The 19984-nt window shown below is 43.1% G+C and overlaps 1 protein-coding gene across 1 annotated transcript in view; it reads left to right on the top strand.

The window, feature by feature from the left end:
• The window catches only part of LOC126469535 (uncharacterized proline-rich protein-like), a 120788-nt gene that overhangs the window by 16703 nt on the left and 84101 nt on the right, over window positions 1-19984 (top strand). The window contains exon 2 of the mRNA XM_050096654.1: window positions 304-512. Within this exon, the coding sequence (XP_049952611.1) occupies window positions 304-512 (209 nt within the window). The remainder of the gene's footprint in view (window positions 1-303; window positions 513-19984) is intronic.

The raw sequence follows: 19984 nt of genomic DNA, 5'->3' as shown, positions 1-19984 counted from the left end.
TGTAGTTCCCAAAACCAAGTTCACTTCTTCGTACAAAGCATATGATTTAGTACCTTATTCTATATTGTCACCTTCAACTAAGGTTTTATACGTTGATGGTTATGTTTCATTACTGTTGGGTTAGACAGCACAAATTTATTATGCTGAACCATTACCGAAGTAAATTACAGACCATCAGACAATGCACGGAAACGTCTAAGCACCGTGTAGTGTCGACGAGTAGCGACTGAACCTGTCAGAAACCAAGCTGAAGCAGATGTTTTGAGAGCTGGTGTGGAACAGCGAGTACGTGGTGTGCCGCAGGCTCTGGTAGCGGCCATCGTGTTGGGGCCCGGAATGCAGCGGCCGGGTAGTCCTCGACCACCCCCACCGGCTCCGCCAAGACCGAGGCCACCAAAGCCGCCCCCGCGACCACAGCCCCCGCCACCCACGCCGCCAGCAGCAGCTGCGGCTCCAGTTGTCAACCCTCATCCAACGAGGCGAATCTGTCTGGGAATGTTTGAGAAAGAATCGTAAGTAATCCTTTCTTTCTGTTTATAATAAAACTAGCTGAGTACCCGGCGTAGTCCCTGTACGTATTTATTCCAGCCTTTAATTAGACCATCTGCTCTCTCCGACTCTCTCTGTCTACCACCCCCTTCACCACCTCTCTGTCCATCTCATCCATCCCTCTCTCTGTCCACCTCCTCCATCCCACCCACTCGCTATCTCCTCCTGCTCTTCTTTCTGCCATCTCCTCCTCCTCCCTCCCCCACTTTGTCCAAGTGTTTCTCCCCCTCTGTCCATCTGCTCCTTACCCCTCTGTCCATCTCCTCCTGTCCCCTCGAATTCCATCTCCTCTTCCCCTCCTCTTGGTCCATTTCCTCGTCTGCTCTCTTTGTGCATCTCCTCTTCCCCTTCTCTCTGTCCAACTCCTCCTTCCACCTCTCTCTCTCCCTCTTCATCTCCTCCCCTTTCCTTTCTCTGTCCACCCCCTCCTTCCTCCTCTCTCTGTCCATATACTCATCTTTTCTTTCTCTATCCACCTCCTTCACTCCCCTCTCTCTGCCCATTTCCCATCCCCCTCTCCCTGTCCGTCTCCTCCACCTCCTGTCTGTGTCTATCTCGTTCTTACAAGGGAACCTCCCCATCGCACCCCCCTCAGATTCAGTTATAAGTTGGCGCAGTGGATAGGCCTTGAAAAACTGAACAGAGATGAATCGAGAAAACAGGAAGAAGTTGTGTGGAACTATGAAAAAAATAAGCAAAATATACAAACTGAGTAGTCCATGCGCAAGATAAACAACATCAAGGAGCGTCTGAGCTCAGGAGCGCCGTGGTCCTGTGGTTAGCGTAAGCAGCTGGGGACCGAGAGGTCCTTGGTTCAAGTCCTCCCTCGACAGAAAAGTTTTCTTTCTTTATTTTCGCAAAGTTATGATCTCTCCGTTCGTTCATTGACGTCTCTGTTCACTGTAATAAGTTTAGTTTCTGTGTTTTGCGACCGCACCGCAAAACTGTGCGATTAGTAGACGAAAGGACGTGCCTCTCCAATGGGAACCGAAAGCATTTGATCGCAAGGTCATAGGTCAACCGATTCCTCCACAGGAAAACAGGTCTGATATATTCTATGCGACACTGGTGACGGCATGTGCGTCACATGACAGGAATATGTTATCGATGCACCTAACTTGCACACTTGGCGAATGGGTAAAAAGATTCTTCTACCTTGTCCGATTTAGGTTTTCTTGTGGATGTGATAATCACTCCCAAAAAATAGATGAAAACATAAGAGTTTGTCACATAAACTGCAACAAATGAATGCAACAGTTTTACAGTCGCACAGTTTTCCCTGTGCTCTGTCAAAACATATGTTTTTAACGTTTTCAAATTTTTCCGTGTGTAGACCGTCAAATCCTGCATATGTCCAAGTAAATCTGCACATGTCCTGGAATTTTGGAGAGCGAAGTTGATTATGTGTGAGTGCCTGAACTTTGATAACTGTCTGAAAATAAAAAATTAAACTTTTCACTCGAGGGAAGACTTGAACCAACGACCTCTTGTTTCGCAGCTACTAACGGTAACCACGGGACCACGGCGCTCCTGAGCTCACATCATCCTTGATGTTGCTTATCTTTCGAATGGACTACTCAGTTTGTATATATTGCTTTTTTTTCGTAGTTCCACACAACTTCTTCCTGTTTTCTCGATTCATCTGTGTTGAGTTTTTCAAGGCCTATCCACTGTGCCAACTTAAAACTAAATCTGAGGGGGGTGCGATGGGGAGGTTCCCTTGTTAGCCCCCTCTGTCTGTTCATCTCTTCCTCTCCCTTCTCTCTCCGCGTTATCACAATCACCTCAGTAGGAAGCTGGTGGTTCTTACCTCCATAATATTTCTTTCCAGATCATAAAAATGTGTATCAAATTTAGCTGAATTCTTTCCAGAGGTTTAGGATGAGCTTTCTACCCATGGCTTTGCCCGTATACCTACATGTCAAATATATTACACATATATTTAACACGTTACACACATATTTGTACACCTGTATAGCTGGCGAATTTCGCCCTGCAGTTTCATTTTCACACACTCAATGTTTAAGACGTCGTATCTCCTGAGCTATGTGCTGTACAGTAATATAATTTGGCAAGAATATCCACTACCATATGTTGCTACAATTTCTGAAACGTGTTGTGAATAGAGTAAGTAGTAAAGAAGTAATGCAGTAAAACGTCATACACGATGCTGCGGTTTTTCACGAAATTCAGTATTTGACCTCATATCTCCTGAACTACGTGCATTACAGTGATATATTTTGTTGGCACATTCAGTGGCTTATGTGTGTACCGTCTGCGCAAAGTGTTGCAACGAAGTAATAAATTTAGAAGTCTTGCATGATGTGGCAGTTCTTCACACATCTCATGTTTATGATGTCATATCACTCGAACTATGTGTCATAATTTTGATGGTACATTCAGTGGCTTATTTGAATACTGTCTGCAAAATGTGTCGCGAATGCAGTTAGTAGTAAGGAAGTAATAAATTAAACCGTTATGCTTCATGCGGCAGATTTACTGCATGAACAGGGAAAATGTAGTAAGCGATAAAATATTTTGTGGTGGTTATTAGCGAGAAAAAGTCTCGCAACGGTTTAAAATTATGTGTAAAGTTTATTGAAACTCAATAAGTGCTCTGATTCTCAAATACTGGGTGTCTAATGCATGAGTATTCATTCACCCGTCATGAGCTACGCTGCTTTTTGACCCCCGACCCCTTCGTTAGGTAAGTAATACTTCCACCCACATCGCCTCTTCCCTTCCATTCATCAGTGCATCCCTCCATACACACATACATACTTATTCATGGAGATTCAAGTCCCCCAACCACTTTCGTTTTATTCAACCTGCAACGATACAGCTGGCCCTCAAAATCCACTGGTGAGATTTTCATATTCTCTCGCTCACTTCGAGCGAATTGTTAATCCCACAGAAAAAAATCAAGAGGACCTTTTTTGTAGTTAAATCTTGTACGTTTTTGCTGGAGGTCACGGTTTTCGAGTACCTCATGACAAGTACAAATGTGAGCTTCAAATGCAACTCCACCCGCACACCCATCAAAAGTGGTTCAAATGGCTCTGAGCACTATGGGACTTAACTTCCGAAGTCATCAGTCCCCTACTACTTAGAACTACTTAAACCTAACTAACCTAAGGACATCACACACATCCATGTCCCAGACAGGATTCGAACCTGCGACCGTAGCGGTCGCGCAGTTCCAGACTGTAGCGCCTAGAACCGCTCGGCCACCTCCGCCGGCGCACACTCATCCCTCACGAGTCAGGGTTGCTAGTATGTTGTTCGTGGCAATTTCTCCTATCACCGTACATGAACTATTCCCGATATTCGGCCTATTTTGGTCTCTGTTGATTCGGCTATTACGCCAACAGCACAGTCGTCTATTTTGTTAACATTATTAATGTAATCCTTCTCGTGAGGGTAATGAAAAAAGTGACTTCTGTAAACGTTATGCTAAAGCTAATTACTTTGACAATTCGATGCAAACTTAACCCTTACAAGCACGGTGGTTTCGAAGTCAGAAGGCATGGCGAATACATCTATGTAATCGTTTATTTCATGCTGTTAAAACTCTCAAAACTGTTACGTAAAATTTACACAGGCTCAGTTTTACCATTTCTGTAAGTGCTCTACTAAGCCGGTGGCCCAATAAGGTCCGTCAATGTAAATCGAAAAAGGTGAAATGTGAGAAATAATTCGTGCAATTATAAGGTGTTTATGAGGATTGTATCCTCGGCTGAGGGTCTCGCTTGGTATTTTTCAGGATTATTGCGGGTATTGAGTCCATGAGGTACAGAAACACGCAAACCACGAGTTATTAACCATCACCACTTTGTTTCTACAGGGTGTTACAAAAAGGTACGGCTAAACTTTCAGGAAACATTCCTCACACACAAATAAAGAAAAGATGTTATGTGGACATGTGTCCGGAAACGCTTAATTTCCATGTTAGAGCTCATTTTAGTTTCATCAGTATGTACTGTACTTCCTCGATTCACCGCCAGTTGGCCCAATTGAAGGAAGGTAATGTTGATTTCGGTGCTTGTGTTGACATGCGACTCATTGCTCTACAGTACTAGCATCAAGCACATCAGTACGTAGCATCAACAGTTTAGTGTTCATCACGAACGTGGTTTTGCAGTCAGTGCAATGTTTACAAATGCGGAGTTCGCAGATGCCCATTTGATGTGTGGATTAGCACGGGGCAATAGCCGTGGCGCGATACGTTTGTATCGAAACAGATTTCCAGAACGAAGGTGTCCCGACAGGAAGACGTTCGAAGCAATTGATAGGCGTCTTAGGGAGCACGGAACATTCCAGCCTATGACTCGCGACAGGGGAAGACCTAGAACGACGAGGACACCTGCAATGGACGAGGCAATTCTTCGTGCAGTTGACGATAACCCTAATGTCAGCGTCAGAGAAGTTGCTACTGTACAAGGTAACGTTGACCACGTCACTGTATGGAGAGTGCTACGGGAGAACTAGTTGTTTCCGTACCATGTACAGCGTGTGCAGGCATTATCAGCAGCTGATTGGCCTCCACGGGTACACTTCTGCGAATGGTTCATCCAACAATGTGTCAATCCTCATTTCAGTGCAAATGTTATCTTTACGGATGAGGCTTCATTCCAACGTGATCAAATTGTAAATTTTCACAATCAACATGTGTGGGCTGACGAGAATCCACACGCAACTGTGCAATCACGTCATCAACACAGATTTTCTGTGAACGTTTGGGCAGGCATGGTTGGTGATGTCTTGATTGGGCCCCATGATCTTCCACCTACGCTCAATGGAGCACGTTATCATGATTTCACACGGGATACTCTACCTGTGCTGCTAGAACATGTGCCTTTACAAGTACGACACAACATGTGGTTCATGCACGATGGAGCTCCTGCACATTTCAGTCGATGTGTTCGTACGCTTCTCAACAACAGTTTCATTGACCGATGGATTGGTAGAGGCAGACCAATTCCATGACCTCCACGCTCTCCTGACCTCAACCCTCTTGACTTTCATTTATGGGGGCATTTGAAAGCTCTTGCCTACGCAACCCCGGTACCAAATGTAGAGACTCTTCGTGCTCGTATTGTGGACGGCTGTGGTACAATACGCCATTCTCCAGGGCTGCATCAGCGCATCAGGGATTCCATGCGACGGAGGTTGGATGCAAGTATCCTAGCTAACGGAGGACATTTTGAACATTTCCTGTAACAAAGTGTTTGAAGTCATGCTGGTACATTCTGTTGCTGTGTGGTTCCATTCCATGATTAATGTGATTTGAAGAGAAGTAATAAAATGAGCTCTAACACGGAAAGTAAGCGTTTCCGGACACATGTCCACATAAAATATTTTCTTTCTTTGTGTGTGAGGAATGTTTCCTGAAAGTTTGGCCGTACCTTTTTGTAACACCCTGTATAAAGACATTCATAATAACGTGCTCGCTACGTCGACCCGTCATAACTATGTCTGACGTCCTAACACGAACAAATACGAATTTGTCAATACACCATTGTGAGTCGAAGAAGACATAACTCCGCGTCGGAAATACGCGCGTTGTTAACTGTTCTGCCGTGCAAGAGGCCAGCGACGCGACGCGACTACTGTGTGTGTGGGGCGCTCTGCCGCCGGAGGATACTGACACTGCAGTTCGTCAACGTTCCACGATAACGCCAGCTCGCTCTCTTACCCCCACGTGGCGGCTGCGTCCAAGCCTGTAACCCTTACAGTACACCTCCCAAAGAAGCGAGCCATGAATCTGTTTCACCAGTTGTTGCATCAGAAGCCATTGCAACGTTTATCTTATTTGCAGACACAGTAACGATTGATACTGACGAGCGGGCTTTCAAAGTCACAACTTGGTACACGACATACGCTGCAGGCACAAGACACATTGATAAAAATAAAAAGTACACAATACTTACAATTAAGTACGGATTAACATTACTTGAAGATTCAAAAGACTTAATCCTATTTGCTGCTTCAATGAAATTCAAGTCATTGTTAGTAGTTAACTTATAGTAGGCATATAAATTATAAGAATTAACAAGGTAAATCATAGTAGATGTCGCATCCAGCATTCGCTCAGTTAGTAGTAATATCTGTAAGAATTGGTCTGGATGCTAAAGTACACTTCTTAAGCAATAATTTGAACTACTTCCTAGAGCTGTTCTTAAATTGTAGCATTAGATATACCGTCAGTAATTCTTAAAAGCAGAGTATTTAAATCCACGTGAGCACTCGCAGCATTTAAACCTTCAAAGAGCTCGCTGCATTCATCTCAGCACGAATCATGTTGAAATGTGTAAGAAATTGCTTTACGATGTGTTCAATAAAACTATGTGATTAGCAACGGTTCTTTGCATATTCCTTAATACAATTATTTCATTACACACGTTAATTGAATTCGTACTAGACTATTATTCAAAGGCTACAATTTTGTCTTTAACTTCCAATAGATCTCGGCTTGTTAAAAGAGCCAAGCAGAGCTCGAAGGACACTACTTCCGAAATCAAACCAGGCACGTTTGCGCCTAATCAAGATTTTGTGTGGCAAAAGGTTTAAGACAAAGTTAATCTCTTTTTCATAATTAGCAAATGTAGACTCTACCTGCATTTTTGCGGTAATCCAATTGTTATACCAAGACATTCTCATTTCCAAAACGGTGTAATTATCCTTGACTGAATTTATCACATCAATTTGCTTCTTAACAGAATTGAATTGTTGTTGAATTTCACTCAAATTGTATTTAAATACAAATTTAGCATTATTTGTTGAAACTTCAATGTCTGATCGTGGTTCAAACAGAACACCTGTTGTCTGTGGTACTACTACTATAGCATTAACGGAACACATTGTCATAGTAAAAATTAGGATTACAGTAAATATGGTTAATTATTTCTAAATATTAGAGTTAAACAATGAATATGACACAAATGTGTCTCTTGTGGTAACCTGCGGAATAAGATTTAGTTACACTTGCGCAGCCGGCCACTGTGGCCGAGCGGTTCCAGGCGCTTCAGTCCGGAACCGCGCTGCTGCTACGGTCGCAAGTTCTAATCCTGCCTAGGGCATGGACGTGTGTGATGTCCTTAGGTTAGTTAGATTTAAGTAGTTCTAAGTCTAGGGGACTGGTGACCTCAGATGTTAAGTCCCATAGTGCTTGGAGCCATTTGAATTTTGAACATTTGCGCACTTTATGTAACAGCTGCAATCTATATTTGCGAAACACATTCATATATGCCCATGGCTGAGAAATAAACATACGTTTTACACTCACTCACACTACACACGTCTACGAAGATTGTAGGAGTGTCTGGGACTGGATCGCTGGGTGTGTAGCGACGCCTCGGCCTCGAAGTCTGGAGTGTGATCTTGTGTTCTGGATTTAGGAGCAGCTAGTCGGCCCCTAGGTTGCTCCTCGTCGTCGTATCACGATGCTACATGACGTCTACCCAGTGTAAGGTGTCAGGCAAATCCAACACCTTCCATGAAAACCCTGACATAATAGCAAATCCGGCAGTATGTCACATAGCTCCGAATAAATCCTGACATTAAATTAACCAAAGTAATATTATCAACGAGTGAGTAAATGGAATACCACAGACTAATACAAGAACGCCTAAATGCATGTCATACCTTCCCACTGTGAATCAGACACAGTTCCTAGGGGAGAAACGAGAACAGAAGCCGAGAGCAGAGCCGTGTACCAAGAGCAGCCCCCAGCCCATGTTAAAAGATAGAGCCCTCCAGAAGAATAGATCTTACGATAACACTAAAATGGCCACACCAGCTGCAAGTTTTAGCGTGAGACTATACGCGTCTCTGTTACGTAGCAAACATTAAAAACATTGCCCCACCACGAAAAGTATAATGTTTCTCATTGGATAGACAGAATTTTTGTAGGTGGAGCTTAAGGTTAACATTGAGACCCTGATTGGTCAGTTGAAAACACAGCCAGATACCTTCTTCTTAAACCAACCACGGGAAATTGTAGTAAGGAGAGGTTAGAGGGAGTTGCTTCCGAGACGGCGAGGTGTGTGGAGCTGCGCCGCCCGCCGCTCCCTCACGCTGCCTAACCACCGACAAGGTAATGAACGCACGCGATGCCGCATAAGAGCACATAAGGCTTCACTCAGAACTGCAGAGGTCTCATCTGTCACATCCCCTTTTTGCATAATAGTAGTGTCGATCGTCAATTAAACTTCGTGGTAGTCACATTTGCTACTTGAAGTTAAAATCTGAAATGCGATGGTTTTTCTGTTATATAATTATTGAGAAGCCATAGCAGCCACTTTAATTTACGGAAAGTTAAATAAGTAATTAAAGATAATTGAGGGTCACTGTAGACCATTTTTGATAGTTTTCTTTTTTATGAAACTTAATTTAAACGTAGATTATAGATGTGATATGGCATAGGTCATCCTTTGATCCTTTATAGAACTTGGAAATCCATTCAGGGAATATTCGTTCACATTTTTGTTGAACGCAGTTGGTTTTTATCATCCTGTATTAAAATATTTCCTTTTATCAATAGTGCAGTTTATATACAATGTTTTGTGAGTAGAATAAAAATTCCAATGGTAAACTTAACTGCTTTTTCGACGTTATTTTACCAGCTAACTAAAAATAGGAAAGCCTTGAACCCCTTCCACTAAATTTAGTTAGTATTAAGATTCTTTTACAGGGAGTGCAGTGGAGCTGACGCTGAAATCATTAAGTATTTGATTGTATCATCGCTAGTCTCACTGAACTCTTCTGAACCCTACATGTCATGTGTGGTCTGGCGTATCCTTACCAGCAGCAGGTCCCAGGTTCAAACTAGTCAATTCCCTAAAAAAACACGCTCAGAGCGCCGTTGCGCGAAAGTGGTAGGGAGACACGACTTAGAACAAACAGACACCATGCAGACTGTTAGACCAGAAATGGCTTTACACGATTTACATGAACGACAATCGAACGAAATGGCAGCTGGAGCATAAGAATGACTGGCGACAACCCTCCAAGATCGGATACGGTGCTTTCCAAAACTTCTTAAATTTTTTGACTTCACTCTTGTTTAATACCACGTTGCACAGGTAGACAAGATCCCCGACTCGGTACTGTGGCGCAACTGCTTGGCGATCGTGTTGTTTCTCTTGCTGCAGAAAAGATTGATGATTGTACCGTTTCACTCCCTTCCATGCCTCCTTTAGCTTGCTCGCTAATTCCTTTACGTGTTCATTGCTGTTTCCAGCGGTCGATCGTACAAAGTCCAAGGGTGAATGCGCCCTTCTTCCATACACAATTTCGTACGGACTTAGGTCAGTTGAAGTGTGCATTTTTGCATTGTAAGCACTCACGATGTATAGAAGACACAACCCCAATAGTCATGCTTGCTACTTTCGTAGTGGCTACCCATCTTAATAACTGTTCTGTGAACTGGTTCATGTGGCCATTTCCTTCTGGGTGTGCTGGTGCAGTTTTTAGTTGCGTTGTTTGCCTTAGCTTACAAGTCTGTTTACGCAGTTCACTCATGAAATTTGGTCCTTGGTCACTGATTATGCTTAATGGTGATCCAGACTTTAGAATCTACACTTTTACAAAGACCTTAGCCACAGTCTCGGCACTCTGATCAGGATTTGGTATCATGAGAAGATATCTGGAAAAATGATCTAACATGGTCAATATGTATTTATTCTCATCTTTAGTCTTAGGCAAAGTTCCAACGACATCAAGTCCATCTCTTTCGAATGGTTCACTAGTTTCTGGCAGTTCTCGTAATGGTGCCCTAGTTTTCCCCGAATTATTCCATATATTGCAGGTATCACATTGTGAAACATACTCAGAAACGTCACCTTCACGTCTTGGTCACCAATATACCTCAGTTATATTAATATTTGCTGCCTTCTTACCACAGTGTCCAGATAATAAAAAATCATATTGTTCCGTCATGATTTGCTCTCTCATGCTTTCCAGATTAACTAGGTGGTTTCCTTTATTAGTGATCTTGAACAGCAATGCATCTGTTTCGACAAAACGTTGATAATTTTTTCATATTTTGCATTATGGATTCTCCCCCTGAGTTACTTTTAACTCTTCCTTTCGAGTTATTGTAACACCAACACGTACCTTTCGGTTCATCATGTCAGCACTTAAACCGAAACTCACTCCGTTTCAAAGCCCACCTTGTTAATCTGGTACTTGGGTCCTTTAAGCTCAATAGCCACTTAAGTTCAAAAATGGCTCTGAGCACTATGGGACTTAACATCTGAGGTCATCAGTCCCCTAGAACTTAGAACTACTTAAACCTAGCTAACCTAAGGACATCACACACATCCATGCCCGAGGCAGGATTCGAACCTGCGACCGTAGCAGTCGCGCGGTTCCGGACTGCAGCGCCTAGAACCGCTTGGTCACACCGGTCGGCGCCATTTAAGTGCGGCATGATCTGTAATCACTGTGAATTCTCTTCCTGTTAAAAAAATATCTGTTATGTGTTATACCAAAAACCAAAGCACAAAGCTCCTTTTCTGTTGTAGTATAATTACATTTTGCTTTGTTTACTTGTCTGGAAGCAAATGATATTGAATGTTCATGGCCATCAATTTCTAGAGACAAAATAGCACAAACAGCAAAATTTTAAGCATCTATTCAAAGAATGAAGGGCTTACTGAAATCTAGATAGGCTAACACTTTGGCTGTGATTAGGACAGTTTTAAGTTCTTCCATTGCCTCCGTGGATTATGTTGACCAATTGAATACAGTTCCCTTTTTCAGTAGCTGTGTCATTGGACGTGCTATATTTGCATAATCGGCTATGAAACGCCAATAGAAATTGGTTAATTCCAAAAATGATTGTAATTCCTTTAAATTCGGTGGTTCCGGAAAATTATTGACAGCTTCAATTAATTTTGGATTATGACAGACGACTTCACTAGTTATAACACGCGCAAGGTAGTTCACTTGATTTTGTGCAAAGTGACATTTATCTGTTGACAAGGACCGAATTGTGCTTCTTATACGCTCGAAACTGCTTGAAGCTTCTCATTATGCTGCTTCACGTTTTAACCGAAACTTCTTACGACGTCGAGGTATACAAGAGCTTGTGCTGATGTGATCCCTCGTAAAACGGAGTCCATCATGCGTTAAAAGGTAGCTGGCGCAATGCGAAATTCAAATGGCATACGGAAGTATGCATTTCGTTATACACTCCTGTAGTTGTAACAAATGAAGTTTTCTTTTTATCATCTAGAACCACTATCAGCTGATGATATCGGCTTGTCAGACCACAAACCGAAAAAATTAGCCATCTGACCAAGTAATCCAGGGTTTCAATCAAGTTTGGTAAGGGGCAAGTGCCTGGTGTGGTTACTGGATTCAGAGTACGGTAATCCACGCAAGAAGGGAACTGTGGTTCTCCTGAAACAGATTCATTATTAACAGTGACAACCAGTGAACACTGTGGTGGATCTGCAGGATCTTTTGATTCTGTAGTTCCGGCTTTCAGTTGTTCCTGAACCATTTATTCTACCAGCTATCTTTGACTGAATGGTACTCTGTAAGGTCTTAGAGTGATCTGTGCTGCATTTCCAGTATTTATACGATGCTGAACCAGATGAGCGACAGGTAAATTTGAACGTTCTCGGAAAAGATCTGCACACTCCTGCAAAACAGGCGCTAAAATCTTCTGCTCTTCAACTGTCAAATGTTATATCTTCTGCCAAATATTGCTCTTTATTTCATTATTAATTTCTACTCCTGGCTGAAATTTTTCGGCACCACTACAAAAATCTGTCTTCCTAACTGTGACATTTGAAGCTTCGTTTGGAATCTGTATGACATCACTTTCATTTATACTCGACACTTCAGCAACCTTCGTTCCTCGTGGCAATATAACGTCTTCGTTACTCATGTTCGTTATTGTTATTGTGACTTTAGCTACATTGTCTCACCACTGTAGCTACTCCAATGCTTCTCGCAACATAACAGTGCATTTTGTTCAGTAACTCACATTTATCCGACCGCTCGATCAATAAAAAAGTTCCTTTTTTGCATCGTGGTGACTTGACTAGGAGGTAGGTCGTTTTTCCTGTTCCCTGGGAAACTTGCTGAGGCTGATCAATCTGTAGATCGACTCTGAGGGTTTGAACCGATACGTCTGTCGGGTTGATCGATCCCACGACGTCAGTGTTGCTGCTCCTTTGAGTACGATCTGAAGAATGATTTCCTAGGTCGTAGTTTCTACGTCTTTGTCTGATCCTTCTGTCTGCAACAAGTATCTTTGCCCCTTTAGCGGACAAGAAATTAAATCCAAGTACACCATCGTAGCGCGTTTCATTATTTGTAACTACTTGCTCCCTTGCCGTGTATTTTTCTTGTCCCAAACATAATTCTACGTCAACCTCTCCGTGGCTACTTAAACTCCCGCCCTTTAACCCGCGCACCTGTAGCTGTGGCGGTCTTAACTTATCGCTCTTGTCAGTGTAACACCACATTAGTGAGGTCTGCGCTCCTGTGTCAATAAGTAGTTGAATCGGTCGTCCACGATATGTAGCACCTATCACAAAGTCATTGCCGATCTGATTTTCGGTTGAGCTAACAGAAATCGCTGTCTCGGGCAGGGAGCGGACGATGTGGTGGCCCGTATGTCCTCGCAGACGTTTAACCATCTGCCAAGTTGTCTGTTGCTCGCATTTCTGTTTCTCTTATTGCGGTAATCTTTCGGTATGTCGCCCAGTATCCCACAGTTCTAACAAAGTCGTTTTTCCTTACAGTCTTTACGTTTATGCCCAGGCTTGTTACATCTGTAACATTCTGCATTTGTGTTGAACACGCGACGCTCTTCTTTTCGTATATCATTCGGCCGTCTCAATGCTTCCACGAAGCTAACAGCTGCTTCTACTGCTTCCTGAAAGGTCTTACATCGCGTCAGTCTGACTGCTTTGCCCACTCCCTCGCCGTACAACCAGTGAGTGAATGTGTCTAAAAGCTCCCTGATCAGCTTCGAACAGCTGGATGCAAATCTCATTCTTGTCTTCGAGCAGCTCGTATGTTTGAGCGTCAATGTTTCGAATTAGCAAACAGCTCAATATATTCGTCCCGTCGTATCCGCAGACTATGCAGTTGCTCTCTGTGGAATTTGAAGCATATTTGCGTTTAAATCTATGAACAACTCTTGCTTTGAATTCATTGTAATCTTCTGATTTTACACAAGTGGGTTCGACGCTGATGAAGTCCTGTGCGGCTCCCTGAATTCTTAATTTAGCAATTGATAGTTTATCTGAATCAGTCCACGAATCCAACAAGGCAGCTCCTTCGAGTTTACTGAAGAATACTTTTACGTCTTCCTCGGGTTTGCCGCTTAACACTGGTATTGATGACAACAATGTGAAATTCTTTATCGGGCCAGCACTGCAAGAGTTATCACTTGACAAATCATGTGAATGGCTGCGTTCATTTTTGCCTGCTTTTAACCTTTGAATATCTTTCCGCAAATCGTTTATAACGGTTCGGAAATCGGCCACGTGACCCGGGTGAGATTCTGCCATACTTATTTATGTACGCCAGCAAAATCATGCTATTACAGCAGAATTTTACGAATCCATCACTGCCATTCGTATTGTAGCCAAATCTGAGTAGACTAACTTGAATTTCAGAGTTGGATAACCCTGTGTTGTCGGGTGACGTCTATGCTGCTGCTGCTGCTGCTGCTGCTGCTGATTCGCCATGGCGATATGCCAGGAACTAGGAAATCCTCTGAAGTTCACACATCGCTGCATCCCCTCAGGACTGTAGGATTTCCATGATTTATTCCCACGCTGACACCACTTTTATACGACATCTATCAGGTTTGTGTCCTTCGCTGAGGGTCTCCATTGGTATTCGCCAGGATCATTCAGGGCGTTGGGTCCAAGAGATATAGAAGTGCGCGAACTATGAGTTATTTACCATCACCACCTTGTTTCTATGAAGACATTCATAATAACGTGCTCACTACGCCGACCCGTCATAACTATGTCTGATGCCCTACCACAAACAAATAAGGATTTTTCGATACTCCATAGTGAGTCGAAAAATACATAATTTCGCGTCGGAACCCCGCGCTCTGGAAACTGTTCGGCACGTGCACTCGGCCAACGACGCGACGCGACTACTGTGTGTGTGACGCGCTCTGTAGCCGGCGGATACTGACACTGCAGTTCGTCAGCATTCCACGATAACGCCAGCTCGCACTCGCACCCGTACGTGGCGGCTGCGTCCAAGCCTGTGACCCTTACACAGATGCAAATACTTGTACAGTGTTAGAAAGGAGCGCCATTAACAACATACTAGAAATCTTAATCGGTGGGGAGCTGAGTGACGGAGAGGGGTGCGTTTGAAGGTCAATTTTGTAAGTTTCTCTTGGATAACTGGAAAAATCCACCCTCTAGCTGAAACGAATACAGGTAATAAATCCAACTACATTAAATTTTCTACAAAAGAGATCCCATTACTTCATTTTCATGCAGTTCGGCCATCCAGTGTGTTCACCATGAGGCCTAGTACACATCGCCACCACCAGAGGGCGCTCTCATTTTGATGTAACCCAAGATGGCGGCAAACAGTGCGTTCACCAAGAGCTCCAGACTCCAACTGACTTAGTACACAGTACTGGCAGCAGAGGGCGCTGTCGTCCATGACATCATGATGACACGACTACCATTATTCAAGATGGTGGCATACATTGTGTTCACTGCGAGGCCTAGTACATATTGACACCACCAGAGAGCGCTACTGTGGTCCTGGAATGAATTTTCGCGAATGCCACTTGGATTTGGAAGGAAATTCTTTAACTATCCACTACGATCCTCAACCAACAACCATGTCCCCTTACCAACCCATGTTGTAGGGCTAATGTACACTAACGTGTACTAAAGTGTACTAACATGTACTAAAGTGCACTAACATGTACTAATGTGCACAGTGCATGACGTCGTGCAAGGTGGTGGTGGTGGGGGGGGGGGGGGGGAGAAATGGCAGGAATACGACTCTGCCTATGATGAACATAATGCAAGCAATGACTCCACTATGGGATCTAGACTCCAACTGACCTAGTACGCATTACTACCACCAGAGGGTACTGTCATCCCTCCTGTGACCTAATCCCAGATGGTGGTCTGTAGGGGGAAAATGGTACGAAAATTACTCAGGCTGCGCTGGGCTGCTGAGGAGAGTAAGAAAGCAGTGCACTCTATTTATTGTGGAACATTTTATTTAGGGATGGAGTATATTTATCACACTGACACAAAACACTCGCCCTTAAGCGCTTGGGATCACAACACACAGTCTGCAGACAAACAAACAAATCCTAATTATCCCAAAAAATTTCAGTACAGACCTGCAAACTGTTCCTAAATAATGCAGCACAGTGATGTGTAGACACGCTCAGTACTCAAAAGCTGTCCAAATAATGCATAGCACAGCCTAAAGACATGCTCGCAAAATAATACAATCAACATGTGCAAGCACCCTCCACCACCCCCTGTCCAGAAGAGCGCACGAGAGGTTTGCGGCAACCCCTGCCAAGTGATGTGCCCTTCAGCTGTCAAAGCAAGCACAGCTGCCCACAAATGTGAGGTGGCGACATTCCTTTCATACTTGACACCTGACAAATTCCTGTCCAAATATGTGTTCACTTAGACACCAGTGCAGACGCTCCCGGGGCGAGCACAGCCGCAAGCCGATGCCAGATGCAGGTGAAAGTTCCCCCTAACAGAACATACGAGCTGCATTCAGCCGTGCGTACCCATGAAACATCCATGTGGTGACTCACCATCTAAAATGTTCTCAAAAATGGCTCTGAGCACTATGAGACTTAACTTCTAAGGTCATCAGTCCCCTAGAACTTAGAACTACTTACACCTAACTAACCTAAGGACATCACACACATCCATGCCCGAGGCAGGATTCGAACCTGCGACTGTAGCGGTCGCGAAAATGTTCTCAATTTTATTCTTACATCACAAGGTTTTGTAAGAAATAACAGCCAAGTCGACCTCACTGGAATTGTATAGTGTCCCAAAAATAGTTAGCGTTCGCTTTGTTGATGTCTCAGCTTGTATGCACGGAAATTCTCGTCCTAACAGAACCTGTTTACGAAAACCACGCCGAATGCACTCTTCCCAGGGCTCCTAATGTCATAGCCTTAATGCTCTCAACATACGCAAATGTTCTCACTGCTTTGTAGAGGCTCCTATATCCCAGCACAAATCATTTAAATGAATCGAGCATTATGATTGGCTCTTATCGAATTTACCTGCAGAATTACTGATGCCGCCGGTATCGAAGCAACATCAGCCCTTTTTTTCCTTCTGCAGGCCAGACTTTCAGCCGTTATTTTACACAGATCAACATTTTGCAACGACAACTACACCTCACAAAGTGACAGATATATCGTCAAATACAGAAAGATTCTTACTCAGTCACACTGCTCTCCCACCGAGGAAAGCAGCTCGAATACTAGAATGTGAAACCAACCTGTGACCCGTCAGTACATCACTGCATACCCTACATAACGTCAAATACGTAAAGACTCCTACTCAATTACAGTGCTTCCCCACCAAGGACAGGAGCTTGAATATAAGTGCGCGAAACCGAGCTCCAACCTAGCAGTATATCAACGCATACCGTGTCAACGTAGTAAACATACAGTTCATATCCTCCGCCAAACAAAACCATCCCTTTTACATCAGAGCACCCTCAGCGGACCGAAGCTACACGCAGAACTGTTCTACAAATTCGCGATCGTTACCCTTGTGCTCAAACGCGTTACTGTTTCTGATCCGAACCTGCATCTCTGCTTGCTCACTTTTCTACGCACATCTCCAGACTCTGGGATTACAAGAACACACGTATTTTCACCACAATGTTATACCATTTTCGCGGTACTCCTCTATATCAAGCACTAGGCAGTATCCTATCTATCGCTAGTGCAACATAATTCCCAACATATAGACTGGAAATTATTTCTATACAAACCCAAACTTTAGTGGGGTGCACTATGCTGTAAACCACTGAATAACTAGATACAAATAGAGGCATTTGATATTACCAACCTCGAATACCGAAGTCGGCGATGTAACAGATTCCAAATTATTCCTGTAATTTACAAGCCAACTAAGGTCTTTCCCACGTCTAGAGAACAGGCAAACGTGTCTTCCACACACCACAATCCATCTTCTCTCAACTAAATAAAGGCGCGGAATCTGCAGAAGCAGTCAACCGAACAATTTACATGGGAGGGAATAACGGTCCAGCGCAAACACACCATCTCCTCAAATGTCCACTTTATCACGAAACCCGCCCAACACATACTAAGTATTAGTTCGCTATTCGGTCGTCTAGAGGACGGGAAAGTTAACTCAGATACACTCCTACACTCCAACAGGCCTCTGCACTCGGACGGCTGCTGCCGTTAACGAGAAAAGTAAATCATTCCCACCACAGGCCATGCATGTACGGAATCATTCTAGAAAACCGGTCACATATATGTTTTATCATTATACTTACAATGAAATGTTACTATCGCGGTTTCATTGAACGGCATTCGACAATGAGCCAAGAAAGATCAGACTAGGCCGTAGCAACTACAATTTAGGAAATCGTTCTTCAGATCGTACTCAAAGGAGCTGCAATACTGACATCGTGGGAATGGACCGCCCAAACGATGCATCAGTTCAAACCGTCCCAGTCAAAGTTTAAATTGATCAGCCTCAGCAAATTCCCAAGGAAAGACAATCTACGTTGAAGTTAAGTCACCCCGATGCAAGGAAGGAACTTTGTTATTAATTGAGCGATTCGAGAAAAGTGAGTTACTGGATACAATGCGTTGTTATGTTACTAGAAGTGTAGGTGTCGCTACAATGGTGAGACAGAATGTCGCAAAAGTCCCGGTTACAATAACGAATATGAGCAAAGAGGATGTTGTTTTGCAGCGAGGAACTAAAGTTGCTGAAGTGTCGAGCGTAAGTAACAGTGACGTAATACAGAGTCGAGATGAGGTAACAAATGCTGCAGTTATAAACACAGATTTTCGTAACAGTACCGCAAAATTCCAACGAGGAGACGAAGTTACTGTAATTATGAACTGAAGGGCAAGATTTGGAAGAAGATAGAACATTTAATAGCTGATGAACAGAAGATTTTAGAGCCTGTTTTGTTGGAGTATGCAGATTTATTCCGAGAACGTACAAATTTACCTATCACTCATTTAGTTCAGCGCCGTATTCATACAGGGAATGCAACACCAATCACACAGAAGCATAACCGAATACCATTCAGTCAAAGAGAGTTGGTAGAAGACATGGTTAAAGAACAATTAGAAGCCAGAATTATAAAACCAAGAGATCCTTCAGACCCACCATGGTGTTCGCCTGTTGTAATTGTAAGGGAGAAATCAATTTCTAGAGAACCACAGTTTCGTTTTTGTGTTGACTGCCGATGTTTGAATGCTGTGACCACACCCGACCTTTACCCCTTACCAAGTTTAGTGGAAACCTTGGATTACTTGGGCGATGTCGTTTTTTTTCAGTACGTGATTTAACAAGTGGTTATCACCAGTTAACAGTGCATCCAGATGATCTAGCAAAAACTTCATTTGTAACACAACAGGAGTACACAAGTATCTTCGTATGCCGCTTGGACTTCGTAATGCTCCAGCTACATTTCAACGCTTGATGGATTCAGTTTTACGGGTGCTCACCCCAACACAACCACTTCTTTACCTTGATGATGTAATAATTTTTGGTGAAAACATGAAGCAGCATACTGAGAGACTACAAGCTGTTTTTGAGCGTATAAGAAGCGCAAAACTGTCTTTATCAATAGATACATGTCATTTTGCACAAATGAAAATTAAATATCTTGGTCATGTTATAACCAGTGAAAGTGTTCGACTTGATCCAAAATTAATTGAAGATGTAAAGAATTTTCCTGAACCACAGAATTTGAAAGAACTACAATCATTCTTGGGATTGTCAAATTTCTAAAGACGATTTATAGCCGGTTATGCGCATATAGCACTTCCAATGACACAGCTACTGAAGAAAGAAGCCACATTAAATAGGTCAACAGAATGCAAAAAGGCAATGGAAGAACTTAAAACTGCTCTAACCACAGCCCCAGTGTTAGCCTATCCGGATTTCAGTAAACCTTTTATTCTTTCAACAGATGCATCCAATTTTGCCATAGGTGCAATCTTGTCTCAAGAAGTTGATGGTTATGAACATCCAATCTCATTTGCTTCCAGACAAGTAAACAAAGCAGAATGTAATTATACTACTACTGAGAAGGAGCTTTGTGCTTTGGTTTTTGGTACAACACATAACAGATGTTTCTTAACAGGAAGAGAATTTACAGTTATTACAGATAATGCCGCACTTAAATGTTTATTGAGCTTAAAGGATCCAAG

Source organism: Schistocerca serialis, chromosome 3 (genome assembly GCF_023864345.2).
Source record: "Schistocerca serialis cubense isolate TAMUIC-IGC-003099 chromosome 3, iqSchSeri2.2, whole genome shotgun sequence".
Classification (NCBI taxonomy): Eukaryota; Metazoa; Arthropoda; class Insecta; order Orthoptera; family Acrididae; genus Schistocerca; species Schistocerca serialis.
This window is presented reverse-complemented; position numbering and strand designations above follow the sequence as displayed.